General features: G+C 30.1%; 1 protein-coding gene across 5 annotated transcripts in view; it reads left to right on the top strand.

The window, feature by feature from the left end:
- LOC127703161 (uncharacterized) overlaps positions 1 to 8,402 on the top strand; it is a 56,890-nt gene extending 48,488 nt beyond the window's left edge. For 4 of the 5 annotated variants that reach the window (XM_052207685.1, XM_052207686.1, XM_052207687.1 and 1 more), the window contains exons 9-11: positions 1,945 to 2,092; positions 3,565 to 3,806; positions 6,634 to 8,402. In XM_052207685.1, the coding sequence (XP_052063645.1) occupies positions 1,945 to 2,092; positions 3,565 to 3,806; positions 6,634 to 7,080 (837 nt within the window). In that variant the 3' untranslated portion in view covers positions 7,081 to 8,402. Of the gene's footprint in view, positions 1 to 1,944; positions 2,093 to 3,564; positions 4,057 to 6,633 lie in introns of those variants that run through there. The other variant, XM_052207688.1, reaches the window with a different exon arrangement.
- Positions 8,403 to 21,077: the final 12,675 nt, after the last annotated feature.

Here is a 21,077-nt window from a genome sequence, read left to right as displayed (position 1 = left end):
ACTGTTTTTAATTCGAGCGCCACTGATGTGTCGTTCGTAGACAAACACGTCTGGCATATAAAATTTTAATCCTGGTATCTATGAAGAGTTTATTTACATGTAAGGTATCTATCCTATGACTATTACATGCTATCTATTGTCATAAGTGATTTATCCAATGAGATGTATCGTCACTCATTGATTATGTTATGTCTAAATCAAATACTATAATTAATCAACTATTACTATGATGTACATGTCGGTATTTTTTACTCGGACCCCTAAATGTTGTAATGTTAATGAAGACCATGCCAGTGCAGAAAAAAAGGAAATCGACACTTTGTTTGGTACTAGACATATCATTCACCATAAAAAAATCTTTTATAACTTTACTGTGTAATAAATTACTAAAGTATGTCTTTCATGGTCGTGTAAAAATGCCTTGCATGAAATAAAACATTATATTACATCGTTATTAGTTATGAATATCAAGCTTACACGACAGAAAGTTCAAACTAAAAAATGTAATTGCATATCTTGACAGCAAATTGGTTTTTTTTTTCAAATATATAATTTTATATTGTTATAAAGACCTAATATAAACTGTCTATATCATAATTTGTTTAAAATAACAATTAGAATGAATTGCTGATTTAAGAGATTTTTCGGTTTATCGACAAATCGCAGCATTATTACTTCTTCGATGTGTATTTTAAGAGAATATATACAAAAAGCTGATAGAGATATCATTACGCATGTATTGGCAGTATGAAAACTATCTAATGGTTACATGTTGCATCTTTGAAATAATTTACTGATCAAGGGGAGATAATCGAAAACGTTTATTGTAACACTAATAAATATTTTCTTTTATTCTGAATTAAAACACCAACTGTATAAAATGCAAGATTTCGTTATCACTGATTTCAAGAGTTTATAAAGCGTTTACATATAAATGTAACATGAAGTCGTGTTTAAGGAGCAATAAAGTCTATATTTGTTTCTAAATCTGTCTATTTTATATGAGATGAAATGTGTTTTAAAGTAGAGAATTTTATTAAATTTTATATTTAGTTTCAGTTTATTAAGTATAATTTTTTTGCCTTATACGGTCAAATATTACCATGATGTTATGGCTGTTTTATTAAGTCAATTCCGCTTTGATGCTCATACATAGAAATGTGGAAACTTTAGGAGCTATATGAATAAAATGAGAACTAAAAGAGCAGTGTAATTAATTTAAATCAACTTTGCCTGAGGGTGTTGGAGCCTTAGTTTCTTAAAAATTGCTTAATTTTTTCAACGGATAGTTTTATAAAAGTAGGTTAAAATCATGTCAGTACCAAAGCACTGACAATTGAGCTAATGATATCCTCGCGGACATGAAGGTCAATGTAAACCCGAGTCAACCCGATGACGGATATCCCAAAACATGTTTTATTTAGTATTCTAAAGTGAAATCGCATTCCTACATCATCTGACATAAATATTGATAATTCGTTATTGTTTAAAACACAAACAAAGAGTTATATACACGAATGTAAATTTACATAGCTGAATTTACATGTGTTGTCTTATGTAATGAAGTAAGTAGCAGTAGGTTGGTATTTTAAAAGGGCCATGCAGTCATTGTTCAAAAACAAGATTTAGTGACATTCTTTGTTTCAATTGTTTGAAGCTATCAATATTTATTGTACAAAATGTAGTTAAATTTCCTTTGATTATGCTCTGAGCTTTCTGTTAAGAATAACCTATGCCTTCAACAAAATTTTGATAAGGAAAGTCTTTGACATTGAAAATTCCGATCATGCCATTTACAGTGAGATTTCGTTACCAGCAGTTCCTAAGGGCGTCGGTGACTTAAGAAGAAGTGTGTATGCAAATGAATCGACGCATATCTCTTTTTTTGAAACGATTAAAATGTGACAAATATTGACAACTTTCTTAATTGGTTTCCTTTAACAGCTAAATACATCAACAACAGTCGAGTTTGTAAAAGTATTGGATGCAATGGGACAAATCAAGCGGAAGTTACAAAGGGCCGTGTTGAAGGATACAGTCACTGTTCCTGATGGTGGATATACCATTATACGATTCAAGGCAACTAACCCAGGTTAGAGTCAATTTAATCTTCTTTCCACACTTACCAGTAGGGTGGAAAGACAATTGAAATTGTTATAAAACTGTTAGATAAGGTTTAGCGTCCCTTAATTTTATGTTTTTATATTCCTCATATTTTAATTCTCTGAAGAACAAACAAGATAAAAGCTATATTAAATCAGACCATGTTATCACCTTTTTGTTTGATCTTATGTCCTAATTACAATACATGTATATTTGTGATTGTTGTGGGTTTTTTATGTTTTGATTTTTTTGTGTTTTGGGTGGGTGCGTGGGTTAACAGTATCAACATCACTTCAATAAAATTGAGAATTGAAATGGGGAATGTGTCAAAGAGACAACAACCCGACCATAGAACAGACAACAGCAGAAGGTCACCAACAGGTCTTCAATGCAGCGAGAAATTCCCGCACCCGGAGGCGTCCTTCAGCTGGCCCCTAAAACAATATATATACTAGTTCAGTGATAATGAACGCCATACTAAACTCCAAATTGTACACAAGAAACTAAAATTAAAAATAATACAAGACTAACAAAGGCTAGAGGCTCCTGACTTGGGACAGGCGCAAAAATGCGGCGGGGTTAAACATGTTTATGAGATCTCAACCCTCCCCCTATACCTCTAGCCAATGTAGAAAAGTAAACGCATAACAATACGCACATTAAAATTCAGTTCGAGAGAAGTCCGAGTCTGATGTCAGAAGATGTAACCAAAGAAAATAAACAAAGTGACAATAATACATAAATAACAACAGACTACTAGCAGTTAACTGACATGCCAGCTCCAGACTTCAATTAAACTGATTGAAAGATTATGTCTTCAGGCACAATCCTTCCCGTTATGGGTTTAGTATCATACCATCATAACATATATGAGAAGAACATAACCCGTGTCATGCCAACAACTGGTTTTTAAATAAATGTGTTTAGTGCCGATGCAAAGATGACAACTTTAATATTTAAATTGGTTTGTTTTGCATGAATTAAATCAATAAAACAGCAACTTAACAGCAAAAAACCACAAAAGACTTCTAGAGGTTAACAATTGGTTTTCAATGATAGTCGAGTATTCATACCATATGTCAAACTATAAATAGTCCCTAGTGTAAACAAATTGTGCATGAAGCTTACAAAGGTAACCTAATGACTGCCATCAGCAGATTTTTGCAGGACATAAAATGCTCAGATGCTATGAACGACAACCAGTTAAGATTTTTTATAAGATGCGGAGGGATTAGACTAGTTTTTTAGTACTTACCATTTTAATGGCATAGCACATATCAAAACGTACAATAAAATCTGTTCAGAAAAAGCACTCAATGATATCGGTACTGAGTATGTTCGTTTGTCCGTTGGCAATGTAATCTGATATAATAGTTAATTATTATTCAATATAGGTATGAACTGACAATGGAATTTTTTGAAAAGCCTATCGTAATTATTATTATATTGTATTGGTTTCAGGTTTTTGGTTGTTTCACTGTCATATAGCTTTTCACATGGCAATGGGTATGACTTTGGTAATTCAAGTAGGCGAAACACACCAAATGCCAAAACCTCCGAAAAGCTTTCCAAAATGTGGCGATTGGACTCCAGAATCAGTAGATGATGAAGTACCTGAAGAATTTAAATCATGTCCACAATTACCAACTTCTATAGCGACATCTACAACAACTGCTGCCACGACAACGAAAGCATCTACAACAGTAATTGTCTTTCTTGTTTACTGTTTGCTTAGCTAGCGCTTTTTAAAACTAACTTACTAAAGGATCGTTCATTGAAATCCTAATGCTACTAAAATCCATGTCTGTGCAATGTGTCTTTTAAAGAGAATTTTTGAATGATTTACTATTACATGATTATAGTCTATGTGTATTTGAATGTGAAATCCATTTATATGTTTATACTAAATCTATCTTTATACATTAACATGCTTATTAAAATGTCTTGTTGCTATGTGTGTGTGTATTGTCTTTGCCTACGTATTTAGAAAATCTGTTAAATGGATCATACTGATCACGTTTAACATCACAAAACTTAATGTTACTAATGTGTTTTATGTTTTTCCTGATTTAGATACATATGAGGGATTGGATGGGGTTTACAGAATAGAGAATAATGGGCATAAAATTCAGAATAAAGGGCACAAAATAAAGAATACTGAAAAATAGGCAAAAATATAAAGAATATAGAAATTATAGGGTACTGAAATATAAAGAATAGAGAATAATTGGCCATGAAAATAAAGAATAGAGAAAAATGGCGTGAAAAATTATAGAAAACAGAAGAAAGACCACCCAGACCCTCATATAAACATATTGTGCACCTTGCAGAAACATTTGCAAATCTGTCAGACAAAAGTACTCATCTGTTAATGCCTTTTATCAAATAAGATCTGATTAATTTTATTGGTGGCGTTTTCCGCTCAAGATGCACTTTCAATCCTTTAGTTTAGGGGAACATAACATTCAAGGCAGACAAATATTTGTAATTCAATCAAACGTTTTACAAACATTTTATTAGAACAGAATAATATTTTGTTAGTAGGCGACATCTACTGTCATAAGGATTGGACAAGGTGAGAAAACACAATCCCATTGCTAAGGGAAAAGGTCAACAAAACACTACGAAGAAAACTGAAAATTGCACAATTTTTAACAGGACAAAAGAACGGGATTGGAAGCAGAAATCTAACGACTGAATTTCAAGAATTTGATGGAAATCATGTATTCCTTATATAGAACACAGGATATAAAACGATAAGGATATTGATTGCTCATTCTGTTGGATATCAAATTTCTTTTTTCAATTCTTGGTATTCTTTTGAATTTAAAACAGGCACAAGCAATACATGTTACAAGAATGTGAATTTACGGTTAAGTATGTGCGTCCTTTCCCAGAACAAAATAAATAGAAGTTTATATAGGGCTATAATATATATATTTTCTATTTAATACTTTTTAATACCCATATTGTATTCATACAATTTACATAATCATTTTAATCTGTATGTCCTTAACTGTCGTGTACGCATATGATGAAACAATTTAACGTTAATATCTAATATTTTCTGTCATGCATCACTATATATACATCTACAAGTAGTACGAATGACATTGAAATAAATATAGAATATTTGAGTAAAAAGATATCAAAAATTAATACTGTAATACGCCTATATATATATTTCTCTAATTCTTCGTCAATTTATCCCTTTCTGCACCCATTGTATAAAAAAATTTAATCAACGTGTGGTTCGTTTGATCTCAGTTCTTCATTGGTTAAAATCCGATTATGACGTCGAATTTTCTTGCTTCCCTCTGAATTTCCTATTGTGACGGCATGAAAAAAGGCGATCATGCCTGAAGACGTCACATAGAAAGAACACATCTTTTTGCAGATCATTCGAAAAGAAGGAATAAATTTGCCTGCGTATTGTTGAAAATCATTAGAGAAACAGATCCCACCACCAAATCTCGTGTAATACGATATTTATCAACTCTCGGCTGTTAAATTTTAAATATTTAAAACGCTCGGCGAGCCTCGCGTTTTAAATTTGAAAATTTAACTGTCTCGAGTGGATAAATATCGTATCACACTCGATGCAGTGGTAGAATCTATATATATACATTTAATAAAATAAATATGTATTCATATAAAAACCAATTAATTTAATAATTCATTTGGGAATGGTACGTCAATATAACTAAATCAGAAAAATGTGTTACTAAAGAAGTCTGGAGAAGCGACATAACTTGAACATAAATTATATCGGACGTATACTGCATTTGTAATGTACGATGGACCATGTTCACATTGGGCTATCTACCGAATACGAGACAATAATATCCAACTAGAAATTAATGAAGATTTAAAAAAAAACAAATGTTTGATATTTATGTGAGATAGTTCAGATACAAAAATAAAGCATAAGTTGTATGGCTTCTTTGCACGTTTCTATTAATTTGTACTTGTCTGTACTAAGTATTGATTAACTTATTTTGTATTAGAATTTTATTGGCGCAATTAACATTTTATTTGCATGATTTGAATGCTATATTTTGTTTTGTGTTTTAAAGTTTGTCTTGTTTTGGTTTGAATGAATGTCAAGAAAAAGGTTGATGATATAACAAATTAAAATTTCCTTTCCGATCTGTGCAATTTTAGTAATAATTATTCATTGAAGAATAAATAAAATGTAAAATTCACGTTAACATTAAATTTCCTTTGTTCATTTTTAAACTGATATTATGTTACTTTTATGAATTATTGAATATACGTTTATCCCAAAAAGCAGTGAAATATCAAAGACTGTATTGTATGTTTTATATTTACTTTACTTTTACTGTTTCTTTCTTATAGTTCTATTTTTATTTCTTTCATATAGTACTATTTTTGTTTCTTTCATAAAATACTATTTTTGTTTCTTTCATATAGCACTTTTTTTTGTTTCTTTCTTGTAGTATATTTCTATATTTCTGTTTTTATTCTGCTTTTTCTATAATTCTAAGTTCTTCTTTACCTTCTTTACAGCTACCATCGGAAAATCAATACTTGGGTGGTCTTTCACAGACACGTGACGTTGATGGCAGTTCAGTTACACTTCATTATGTTCTACTTCTATGGATGACTGGTAAAAAGTCGAATAACACAACACCAGCTTTAAATATGTCAAAACCCAATCGTGTAAACAATTATGGCCATTTTCCAATTCCAGTCAGCAATGGCGCCAAAAAATTTCTTCCAAAACCTGCAGTTAATATACATGCTTTACGTAACATCCCCGATATTCCTATACATCTAACTGGACGTGCTCGAACTACTCTTCAGGAACTAATACAATATGCTAAACCACTTGACATGCGTAAACCTTCAAGAACGAGAGGAAGAATGTTAAAACGTTTAAGACATAAGACAATCCTTGGGAAAAAGTTATCAAATATTTTAAAGAAACAACAGCTTAGAAGATTACATAGGTGATTTAAACATTTCACAAATTCGATACAATGTTGAAATCCACCAATTCTTTGGTCATCGCTATCATCCCGGATTTAAACATGGGTGACTTTTGACAGAGCTATGGGATCTTTACACATTGGATATTTGTGTAGTGGGTACTACTGACAACAACCAGGTATGGTTGTTAACATTGGTTCACTTCGTGCTTTAGCATTGTTTATAGCTGAGAAATCTTTGTCGATGACATTGATTAACTGCAGACACGTTAACACGTTGCATCAAAAATTCGTGGCTGTGAAGTACGTATTGTACCTGTACTGATTGGATCAATTCATACTTTTGGGCCGAGTCTGTTTGCATTTTGAACGGATAACGGATAGGACAAGAAAACTTGTGCATAGTTTTCATGTTAATTGTGGAACTTACATTTTATTGTTTCAATCAATTTGAATAGTTTTTTCCATTTTATCACACATATTACATATACATGTATATTGAAAATTATAATTGCGGATTCTAAGCAAAAACGAAAGCAATTACAATCATTCATGCGGTTTACGAAGAAAACACAGTCTGTAGTCACATAAAAAAATTTTATTTTTGTGTTGTAAGAAAAAAAAATCATATTTTCTTCATCTCCTACATCTGATTTCAACCTAATTTTTTTAATTAAATTGATTTTTTTTCTCACTAATATTTAATATATTTTATTTATTTTATTTCAATTTTTTGTATTAATTCTCTTATTTGCATTTGCATTTAATTTAAAACGATTAAGGTAAGGCTTGAGAATTAATTTTTTTTTCTAACGGCGATTATGGGAATAATTCCTAAAGGAAACACCAAACTGTGGTTTCTGTATATCATCTTTTCTTGTAAGTTAAGTCACAAATACTCGGGACCAGTTTTGTGAATGCATTATATATTGAATCATAATTCATATAAAAGCATTCAGTGTATTGCCACAGTTATTATTTATTTTAACTAATTGTATTATGCATGTTTACCATTTTGTCATTTGTAACTAAGTTCATTGTTGTTTTCATGTTTTGTTGCTTTGTTTTCTTCAAATGTGATAATACATAGAAAATTCAAAAGTACAAATAAAAATCTGACGATAACATTAAAATAGAGATATGTAATTTTTTCTGTACTGAATATAACAAATAAAGATTTGACATTTATATTCCTTTATGAAACACATTGTAAAAAATCTGCATGGCTTAAGATTCTTTCTCTTGCTTTGTATTCGAGTATTCGGAGGACATAAAAACAAAATCTAAAACACTCATTGCATTGAAGAACCTTAAATTTATTAACTCTCTGTAATTAAAGTATAAATAAAAAACAAGTCTTACGATACCTTGATCAGTTTTTGTTATATCTGTAAAAATGGTTCATTAATTGACAATATTGTTAGGTCAAGACAAATGATTTAATATTGATTAATTATTGTTTCACCTTGACAATGTTGTTATGTCAAGACAAATTAAGATATTTTGAATAACTGTTGTTTTACAATGACGATAATAAGCATTCTCTGTTTGGCCCGTATACTGTTTTCTATTTTGCAGGGTTTTTTTATCTTACTTTTCTTTTTTTTTTTTTTTTTCACTAGTAAACGAGTTTTGATCTGAAACGGTCATTTCAATTTGAACTTTTGTTACATGACTGAAAAATATATTATAACATGATTTTCAGTCATTCAGTCAATTTGCATCTCTATCCACTGCGGTAAATTCAGTGCTGTTAACAAAATTAGCTTGCAGTCAATTAAGATATGTTTAGACTATGTTCAGATTGTTCAGTAGTTGTTATTTACCTGTGTACAAAACATCATACTAAATTGTCTGAAAAGCTACTGAACAGCACTGAATTGACTGCAAACGAATTGCCTGAACAGTACTGAATTTAAGTCTGAAAATTGAATGACAGAATTGAAGACTGAACATGACAATAATTTTTTGTTCAAACCTTCTAGATGATGTTAAGATCATTATCACCGTTTCAGATCAAAATTAGTGTTCTAGTGAATCTTAATTTGATAACAAGACAAATGATGCAAATATTTGAAAAAAATCTAAATGCTAACTTTTTGGGGTTTTTCTCTTTTTGTATATAAGGTATAAGTAATCAAAAAATTCGTTTAATTATGAATATTGTATACGAGCATAATACGATACATTTTGTTCATTTTTATAATTTTTTTGCATTCATCTTTATAAAACTAGAATTCACTGAATTTATCTTGAATAATTGGATGGCTACATTGCACTCACACACTCACTTAAAATAATATTCTAAAAGCGATAATTTTTAAAAATACAACTTTACATAAGACAAGATTACACAGATATTATTTATTGTCCAGAATTCACTGAATGTAAAAGGAAATACTATTCAGAATGCGATTTGAATTATTGTTGAAACGCGCAATTATTTATTATATGCTTACTTTCTTTCGGAAATAGAGGTTGCCCTACATGTATCAGGAGCTTTTGTTATGTCTGTTATTTTAACAATCCTTGGCTTTGTGTTGTGGATACACATAGGATAGAAGACAACCGTTTAATATTGAACCCGAGACTTTTAATTTATTAAACAGCCCTTGTATTTCAATTAGATGATTTTATATGCACCTTTCTATTATTACCCATGTACCATATGTGTTTAAAAAAACATCTCAAGAAGCGGTATTTTTTCCAATTCAAATTACAAGCATGCAACATAAAATCAAACAAAGTAGCTATAATAACACATTAGTTAACTGGGAACCTATTTTATTTCCATGTTTATTTTTCTGATGAATCAATTTTATTTGCTTATTGGTTGTCCATGTTGTTTTGTTTTAAAAACTATTTACTTTAGACAATTTACATGTTTTGACAAAAAAGGTTCCTGTTCTATGTTCTTAACGTGCATCAGGTAAAATAAGAATGTTGCAGTACAAAATTATATAAATATTAACGATTGTTTCATGACGTTTACAATATTGAAAATATGGATAATGTTTTAATTTTTTTATATAAATTTAATTTGTATATTATGTGCTGTTAATTATGCAGATTTTGCTATTTTGGCTACAAATCGCGTTTACAAAAAGAAATATCTGAAAAGAAAGATCGTATTTCTTTCGCGAAGCCTGAGAAAACGGGAAAATTTTGGGATTGATATTTGATAACAGTAGTAGCATTTGGCCGTAAATTTAGTTTCACATAATATTTTGCTGTACTGAAAACTAAAAATAAGCTGCAACTGTTTCAGACAATGCTGACTTTACTTTGGCAAATTTGGCTGATAAAATAATAACTATTCTGGTTGTTTGAAATTAACCAAGTTATCAATTAAGGTTCTGATATTGCTGAACTCGAGCTTCCTGACTAATGGAGACAAGGGTCTAGAGCACTGAAATAAAAAGCTTAGATTTTAAGATATATGTATACCGACTTTGTACTGGCAAAAATCCAATCGAAAAATATTTTTAAATATATAAAAAAAAACACTTTTATTGATGTGTTATGGTCAAATAAATATCCCATCTTCAGTGTTATATTAAATCTAATATTGAAGAACCAATAAAATCCAGAATATACGTTTTGTTTATTCCTTTTTGTTGTTATATGTGCCACGCTTTTAAATACGATACTTTGCATTATATTCTATTAGATATACAGATAAAATGTATGTGCATTAAATGTGATACTCACATGTTTTAGAAGAATTTGTAGCAATATGAAAAACACTGAAATCCAAAACGTCAATACAGATAAGACATATAAGAGAGTTTGCCATCTGTTTAACATCGAAACAGTATATTTTTTAGGGGGTCTTCCAATCCTTATTTCTTTTTATTTTCCACTCGTAAAAATTTTTCGCGAAAATTGGCCAATAAAAACCAATGCCTAGTGATGATCATATTTTCCATCCGATCCGTAGCAAATACAAAACGTTTCCATACATATACCTACCAAAATGTGTTTAAAATTGCAAAGTGATAAAAGTGATAATGTTAATATAAACGGACGACTACCACGACGGCCGCCAAATGATAGCAAAATATCTCACTTGGATATTATATTCAGGTGAGCTTAAAGGTCAAGAGTACACTTGTACTCTTGCCAAAAGATACATCGTACAATTTAAACACAATTGATTATTAAGTATACGCATGATAAGTGTATCTTATCAAATATATTTGTCGTTATTACTTGGTTTAGATTTTTTTAAAATCTTCGTCTTTTAATCCAGTTTATGAAGGTCAGTAAATGCAGCTAATTGATTGCTCCCTTAATGACCAATGACAAAAAGTCATATTCAATGGATGTTACATTAAAGGACATGCATATTACTATTGCTGTTTCAGCAGTTTCGGTTCTTATACATCCTTGGCTTTTAAATATTCTGCTTTAAGCGTTCTTGGTAAAGGAAAATCCAGAAAAGCGCTCGGAACGCATGAAATTTATTAATTGTTGTTATTAACGATAGTTTAAAACATTGGTATTGCAAACTGGGTCGACAAAGATCGAACGTTAAACAATTTTGAATGCCACTTGAATCTAGTGGTACTCTCTAAAGAGGATTGAACGATTTCCTTACAAGAAAAGAGTTGAACCAACCGTCAATACGTAATATAAGCTTATAAAGTCCTTCTACAGTTGACGATTGCCAAAAAGAAATATAAAGGCAAACACGGCCATCTATCAGTAAATAATATAATAATGTACTTAATTTTCTTTATAATTCCTAATGCAGAAATTTCAAGGTTTGATACAGGTTTGACTTTTCATTTGTCAGATTATTAAAAGAATGATCAATACAACGCACTTTTCTTACTGAATATGTCTTTAAAATTATAATATTGATATTTTACTTTGGTATTTTTTTCGATTCTATTATCAATTCCAATATTCTGAGGTTTTCGCGTCCAAACAGTAATGCCCGATTAACGTTTTGTTGATAGAACCTCAAATGAAGACCTACTCTGTGGTGTCGTCTTGCTATTTCAACATTTTGAATTTACACTATCTGACTATTTCAACATGTAAAGAACAAAAGATTTTGTTGTTACAAAATATATTGCTTTATTCATCAGTGTATGGTTAAAACGGAAATTTATCTGTTTAAATTCAGAAATAACCAAAATTTTAGACCAGACAAGACAATACTAGTAAGATATTTAAGTCTCAACTTCTAATTTCATAAAACATACAATAGTGTATACAAAATAGACAAAAAAAACAAGAAACAATAATCAGTCAAACAGAGTTACGATAGACTATTTAAAAAATGTATATACAAATCTACAAAAATATGATTACGCAATATAGAGACACGTTTTTTTTTTTCATTGCAAATTTTAGCATAAACGTAACAATTGTCTTTTTTAAATAAAATCTCACCATCATACAAATACATAATATATCATTATAACAGGGGCCTGTTTATCGAAACGCTCTAAGGACTAGGACATGTCCTAAGATCATCTTAGGACATATTTTAGTTCTCAGTGGGTTTGTCAAACATGTCATAATTTAGGAAATGTCATAAATTGTTATCAAAGGTACCAGGCTTAAAAATCGTCCTAAATTAGGACACCTATTCAGATGTCTTAAGATGGGGTTAGGATGTTCCTAACTTTAGGATATATTACTTGATGGTTAATTTGTAATTAAATACGACCGCCGCCTATACATGTTAATTAAGGGAGCAGTACAAATATTTTTTTTAGAAAGAGACCACATAGGGAATTTAATAATCCATTGAACTATTTCGGAGACATTAATATTATACGCAAGTGTAGATTATCACGTCTGTAACACAGGTGCCTGGAAAATGAACACCCTCTTTCTATTTTTTTTTTTTTTTTTATTTGTATTTCAATTTTTATTTAGTAAATATTTAAAGTTTAACATAATTTACTTATCTGATGTGATCTTTCTCTTATCCAAAAGTTATTACAATAACAGATATATACAAATGAAAGAATGTAAAAGAACGGATATGGGATATTTTGCACATGGAAAATAAGAATAGATTGGCGTCATATATAAATCAATCACATTAAATAAATGAAATAAAGGTTGATATATTAAAAATTAGCATTTGAAGAAATCTGTGAGAGTGCAAATAATTAAATAGAATGTTAATCTAGATTATAAAAAAATACGTCAGGAGTTTAATTATTTTATATTTTTTGACAACTGTTTTTTTTTTTATCAAAATCATCAGAATGATTATGATATAAATACAAAAATTTGTTTGAATTTAATCAGCAGGCACAGACATAAATCAATACGATCTGGGGAATTTACTTTGTTATTGTAAAAAATAAAACATTTTGCAATGTGATCGCAGCTATTCCGTGACTATCACTTTGCTCTTTAATATAAAACAAATACTAAATAGACACTATACATGATACAATATGGTATCAATTACCATTTTAATGAGTGTAAATACTAAATGCCTTACATACTCTGTCAAGTGAATTCCATTTGGGAATATTAGTCAAAGGAGAAAAAAATGAACTATTCAGTAGAAGACAGACTGACATATTGGAATTTGGTAGAAGCTAGAAAGTACATTCTACACGACGTATTTCTCGTTTTATATTTCATGCTGGGACTGGTAGGAAATCTGATAGTGTTGATTGTATATAAATTGAGACTTAAACAAACCGAATGCAAGTACTTTATACCAATATTAGCATTTGTTGATATGTTTGCCTGCATTTTGAGAGCACCATTTGACCTCTGGAAGAACTTACTGCCTGTTAAATTTACACACATCATTTCCTGTCAGATTATGTGGTTCTTATTCAACATGTTTGGGTTCTCATCAATATTTCTTCTGGCAATTATAACCCTACAGCGCTATTTGAAAGTATGCCGACCATTTGGATCTCAACTGGCTCTTAAATGGAGACGTATAGCGCTGCCAATTATATTTGTTTTGTCAGTTACAGTGTCCGCTCCATTTATCATCTGGAACGAACAATTACGCATTCCAAACATCCCATTGAATGTGACAGGATATATCTGCGGCACAAACATTATGAAAGTTGATAAAAACAGTAACTCCTTTCTAACTTTTATATTCTATCCAACTTTTATCATCGTAGGTGTGATGCTGGAGCTAATCATTTTAAATTTGTTGATTGGAAGACAAATAAAAATTGCAAGCAAAACGTTCATCGTAGTGAATAATGTAATGAGGATGAAGACCACAAAAGCAAAAACGTCCGCATCACAAAACAGCTTGGACACAAGTTTTACTAACATCAGTTCTGTAAGTATCTCATTAGCTGAAACTGACCAGAAAAATACGTCCATTGGCACTGACCAGAAAAATAGGTCCAATAGTACTGACAAGGAATATACGTTTACTAATGGTGGTGTCCCTGAACGCCCAAGGAATAAGTCAAAACCTGAAGAACGTATTTCTGCAGCCAAACGCTTTTCATTGCTGATCATAATTATCAACGTAGTATTCATTCTTTGTTATATTCCTCAGTTAGTTTCACTGTTCTCACTTATTTATTATCGTCATTTTTTAATCAAAAGAACGGAGGAGGTGGTGAGTGTTTTCACTTTTCTTGACCAGATGGTCATAATTAACAACTGTGTCAACCCGTTTGTGTATGGGATGTTCGACAGAAAATTTAGGGTTGAAGCGAAATTTTTGATGTGCACATATTGTAAATCAAGAAACACTTGAAGTCTCTTTATATGTCGTCTTGGTGAAAGTAATCTTAATAGTTTGTTTCAATACAATTACAGGAACTTTCATTGAAAACAATAAGCTGCAGATTGTAAGCTGAAAAGTAAAGAAAATCATGTACAGTAATATCCCAAATTTTTTTTGCAGTTTACAAAAACAATATATGAAGTAGTCACATATAGAAAACTATTTTGTATTGTGACCAAAATCTGTTTTTTATGAACTAGGAGTTCAGTATTTTTGTTATTCTTTTTTACTTATCTTACCCCACAACTAGAATTTTACACTTGATATAAAAGATGATAAAGTAATTAGTATCAAATATGTCTATTTACTTAGTCTCATGTACTAATTAGTTATATATGACATCATTGCTAAATACGAAGTAGGTTTTGGTTTTTCAAAAATGTTTGCCTCGAGTATTATTGAAGAGATATCAATTGTAGAAATGCGCATCAAAAGCATGAAAATTGGTACCGTTAATGCTTTTATAAACATCAATGAATTACAGATTCCAAGTGGCAAAAAAATCTTACAAACACTGCCTAAATGTATATAATTTGACCGACAATTTGATTATGAAACATACAATTTATAACAACAATTGGACAACACTGGGGACATGCCAATAGTTGATAACTTGGCAGAAAATAATGCATAGTTCCAATTACAGTCTTGATAAACAAACGTTTAAACATTCATATAAATGGTAAACATCCTATTATTTATCAACTTTTTAGTAACTGTTGGTAACCAAATGAACACATTTTTTGAGAATATCTGTTTCCTGTGATAAATGGAAATATGTTATTACGTATATGTCAAGAATACAAAACAATTTTCGTCTCTATTGTGTTTTAATATAATTTTGGCATGTTTAGGAAGTGCATAGCAATTATCGTAAAGCTCTCTTTCCAATCAAATGTTTACTCACTTTATATATGACATTTAGTTCCATTGCTTGCATACTATTTTTCAACAGTTATGTTTAGATTTTAAACATCTTTGATAATGTGTTTTTTAATTGACTATTTAATGTAAATATGCAGGTAAAACAATTCATACAAGAACATGACACATATTCCCTGAAATCTATCTTTGTTGTTGATGAAGCAAGTGTATTAATGGGATGAATTATGATCAACTACTAGTAATAACGTTACATTGGTGTAACTATATATTGCAGCACAAAGAAACATGTGTATGGAAAATGTTAAGTTATGAGCAACTCGTTCTCTTATTACCGCAAATATTGTTCAAAAGAAAGAAGTTGGTTGTTCTTCAATTAATTCATTCTTCATACATGTATACATTTGGTCGATTATCGTATTTAACATTTCGATATATGCAAAATGTTATATAACTAATTTACCGAACTCCGAGTCACATTCACAAAAATACTCTAATGAAACTATAACAAGACTAAACAAAGCAAATTAAATACTCTGATAAGCGTTTTTGGTATTGTGCCAGCTGACAAACAGCCAAAAAATACTGTATTTGTTTAGAGGGGCAATAGCTACGATTAAGACAAAAAAATTGAAAAGATTTTTTCTTGGTTTCAAGTATTAAGAAAAGCGGAATTGTATGTACAAATGTATATCTATATTTATGTTTATATCGGGTTATCTGACCGTCGGCAGTCTTCGGAGGTCATCTCGATGGTTAATCAGATGTCGTCTAGACTAAACTGCACACGAAATGCTGGTACATATTATCGAATCAATGCATTGTTAATTGTTTATTTTGTATAATTTGGATGCACGTTTAAGTATGTTATAAATCATATATAAGAATTTGAGTAAAATCGGTGAACATGAATTTGACAGATAACGCCCCTTTAACGGAAGCTATACCCGATATCGCAAAACTGATGATTTAAATGTTTCTTCCTTCGTACTTTCTTCGTGTACTGAATACAATATCGTTGATGAATACATATGAATATGTAACAGAACTGAAAGCAGCCACAGAACATTAGAACTTGGTATATATTTGCCTCCTAAATCACACAAGAAACCTTGCAAAATCTATACATGTCTATGCTGCATATAGTTTTATTTTTTCTTTTGACAATGGTTCTGACAACGTTTAAATATTTCGTTATCAAATTTTGAGACAAAGCTTATATAAATAATGCCATTATTTATTTCTATGAATGTTAAAACTCTTTGGAATATGACTAAAAAAAGAAGTCTTGGATAAACTATGTCCTCTGAGTGTTATTTTTTTTCTGTAGAAAAATAAGAATTCTCTAAACTCATTACAACTTCTCTTTTTATAGTTTAACATACAAAAGAATAAACTTCTTGTAAGGATAAATTATGGTGAAGCAGTCAAATTCATTTGATAAATTTACCAGTATCATATTTGTTTTCATTAAATGCTGTTTTCCATCTGTAACAAAATCGAAATATAGACAAAAAAGAACGAAATACTTCATCAAAATAAGAAATGCTCTCATCTTAAATAGCTCTCTCGAAACATTTTGAAGTAAATGGTAATATACTTACTGGCGTATTTTTTTTCCAAAGTGTTAACTTTCGTAAAACATGGTACTTCTTTGGCCTACTTCAGATTTTAAGCGATTTTAGATGTTTAAATGCTTTTATTAATCATCTTGGTAAATTAGGTTGGCTATAACTGTTTAACACTTTTTAGATATGTTTGAGTGTTAAATTTTTTGAGATAATTCCGCTTTGCCAAGAGCCATTTTGAAATTGTCTTTATTTGTCTATTCTATTACATAAATAATCATTGAAGTCTTTTGATTACATTCTGCTATTTTAAGTTTATTCTTTTTTTCATTTTGACAATGTCGCGTTTTTGGTTTTTCTTTTTTTTTCATACAAATTTTCATTTGATCCAATTTTATTTTCAACATTTATAAAAAAAAAAGTTCCTGCAATCTATGTATGATAAAAAATGATTTTATTATTTTTTTTCTATGAAAATATTTTTACTACAGATGTTTCCTATACTGGACAGAACGAGTGTTATTGTTAATTAAAAAGCAGTAGCCGTGGGAATGCAAAAAAGTTTCATAGAAACATTTCTATAAACACATTAAACAGTGTACATGCTGTCGATAAGAATGGGAATCTAGATCTGTGTGGTGTAAGACGCCAACATTGAGAAAATTTACTCTGCTGTCAGACTCAATGCTTACGCTATTGACAATCAGAAACAGTACAGCAGACGCGAAACCATCAGAATCGCCAGTACAACTGAGAAGAAAGGTGAAGATTTGTATACATTTATATAGCAATGGATGTAACTTTTAACAAATCTATTTTAGTAAGCTGTCACTGCGTTGGTAAGAAAGGTGTCCTTAAACAATCGACGTACCGTTATTTTGCGTTCAACGAACGATATAAACATGATAAAGCAAAGGATTTTTTTCTAACAAAAGAGCTTTACAATGTATGCCTGATTTTAAAATTCACGTCAATGAAGATTTAACTAACCTGCGATTCAAACTATTTCAATTTATGAAGAAGTTTGATAATGCGAAAGCTACTCACACCTGTAAAGTCAAAATGCATTGCCTTTTGAAAGACAATAACATTATTACTGTTGAAAACCCTGATTATCTTTTCAATTTGGGTATTGTTTTCATAGATTACAACACATTTGGAGGTACGAGCGTTAAATAGGTCCGTCCTGGAAGTCAAATTTCACAACATGGAGAAAAACATGTAAAATGTGGCAATTCCATCAAGAATATAAGAGGTGTAGACCTTATTAATTCCTTTAATTCAGCAAACAGTGTGTCTTGTCAGGTTATTATTACGTGTAATTCTAGTTCTGGAATTCGAGAAAATGAAGAAATTCGAAAATGTCTGTGTAAGCTAGTGTGCAGGATAAAAATAATGTATCAGTGAAATCAAAAAATTGCAATTTTATTAAAGTTGTAGCATTAAATGTTTGTGATATCCAGAGCAAATCAAAAGCTCCTGAGTTAGGCTGAAGCGTTTTGTAATAATTATGATATTCTGTGTTTCATTTGAATAAAAGCTTGTTTTACATGATGTAACTAATGTGAAGTATTAGTAATTAAGCATTTTAAATCCTTGTCACCGTTACATCGTAAATTTACAAAGCGTTACTCTGCAGATATTGTGTTTGTTTGGGATTATTTATAAAAAAATGTTGAAGCATTAAAAAGTGTTTCAAAAACTGTCTTATGGTTCATACTAAATAATAATATATTTGATTATGCTACCTTATTTGGAGCTATATATATTCCACCCGAGAGTAGTATCTTCAGTAATATTGACATTTTCGATATATCAGAATATGATTAAATACACATCAGAGACTAGATATAATGATTGTTTCCTCGGGGATTTCAATGCATATACAGCAACAAAAACTGACTTTACTAATACCGATGATTATATTCTTAATTCTGAACAAATAGATGATGTTATTAACTCTGTTGATTTAGAAACTTTATGTATTGATGATTTACGTCATGATAGAGATTTGTCAGTAATTAATTTTGAAAATAGATTATTGCAATTGTGTAACAATCTTGAATTACGACTGCTTATTGTAGACTGGGTAAAAACCAAGGTATTGGTGCTTTAACATACAAAAAATCAAGTATTTTTAACTACTGTATAAAAATTATTATTACCTGAACTTTTCCCATGTGTATCTGAAATTGAAGTATTATCATTTAACCCAATGGTACGTTATGTTTACTGTTTAACATGCTGATATTTAGGTGTATATTAAAGTGATCGATGTAAATGAATGTATCAACTCTAATGAATGAAGCAAAATTGTTAAAGCTTTCTGGGATAACAATAACTTTCAGTCTTTTCATGATTCTTTGAATGTTGAAAATATTGTACATTTGAATGTGACTTTTGATGATATTAATATTGCTAGAGTAAATATAGTTTCAACTTACAGTTTAATTTAGGAATGTAATGATACTATTATACAAGTCGCTTCTGCTAGTGATATGTTGAAAGAGAAATATAGTGGACAATAGTTGTAATGGAAATGTAAATAATTGTAACTTAATAAACCACGTTTTAATCAAGAGTGTTAAAATAACCGGATAGAATACCATAAATGTGCGGGTTAAATCTGCAAAATAAGAACAATTTTATTAGTTGCAGTAAAGCTTATACAAAGTTAGTAATCCTCAGTATAATTGTTAGAACAGGTTAGTACAGCAATCTAGAGTATGTTGAGAAAATATGAAGGTTAGGTTTTAATTACCTATTGATATACAACTTAAAATGTTTAATACTGTGGTCTGCTTTACGGCTGTGAAGTATTGGGTTTTAAGTATATGAATGCTATGGAATCATTGTTTTTACAAAATTTTACTAGGTGTAAAAAAATCTATCCCCTATTTGTATTTTACATGGGGAATTAGGTAGAAATCCTATTGAGATATTCATAAAAAAGTAGAATTATAAATTATAGGTAAGGTGAGGGTACCTAAATTGCACCTATTTTGACAGTTTTTTTCACCTACGTTTATAAATGATCCAGACAAAAGCTTCCATTTTGTAGATATATCCTTATTTACTATATAGTTTCACAAATCTAGTTTTGAATACATATTGAATCATAGAAAATTTGGTTTGAACCGACCTCCAAACGACGCATGATTCTGTAATGATAAGTACCCAAATTGCATCCAAACTTAATTTCACATCAGTAAAAATCGAATATCTGATGTTTTGTTTTATTTCTTCAAAACGTTTGGAACAATTTGACAATAGCCCATGCTTACTATTCATTTTTTTAAGAAATGGATGTCTGCAACATATTTTAATTGCTCATTTTTAAAAGATGACTTTTTGTGTAAGTCGCATGGCGACGTTTCCATATATTTTATTTTTACAAGTGAATACTTCATCTGTTGATATAGACTGTGCACGTTTTGTTTATATTTAAATATATTTAGCTTTATTGAAAGACGTGCATAATGTCTAATCATAAAAATCCAAATTGTTTAGTATCTAAGAAAACTTTTCCGTTGCTATATCTGCTAAATGGATGCAGTTTGGGTACTCGATGCAATTTGGGTACTGTGACGTTAAGTGGAAAAGGCTAATTTGTATTGAACAAGATATAAAATAATTCTTTTACAGGTATATATACATATTTGTATATAATATGTGATTGAATGACTATAATATTCACTGCATTACTTTGTTACTATGTTATATTATGAATATTAATTTGTTTCTTATTATTCACTTACCCCTGTTTGGTCTTTGAGAAATAAAAACTTGTAACTTGTAACTTGTACATATATTACGCCATGT

This window comes from Mytilus californianus, unplaced genomic scaffold (genome assembly GCF_021869535.1).
Source record: "Mytilus californianus isolate M0D057914Y unplaced genomic scaffold, xbMytCali1.0.p SCAF_5, whole genome shotgun sequence".
In the NCBI taxonomy this organism is placed as follows: Eukaryota; Metazoa; Mollusca; class Bivalvia; order Mytilida; family Mytilidae; genus Mytilus; species Mytilus californianus.
The sequence above is the reverse complement of the archived record's forward strand: the minus strand, read 5'-3'. Positions and strand labels throughout refer to the sequence as shown.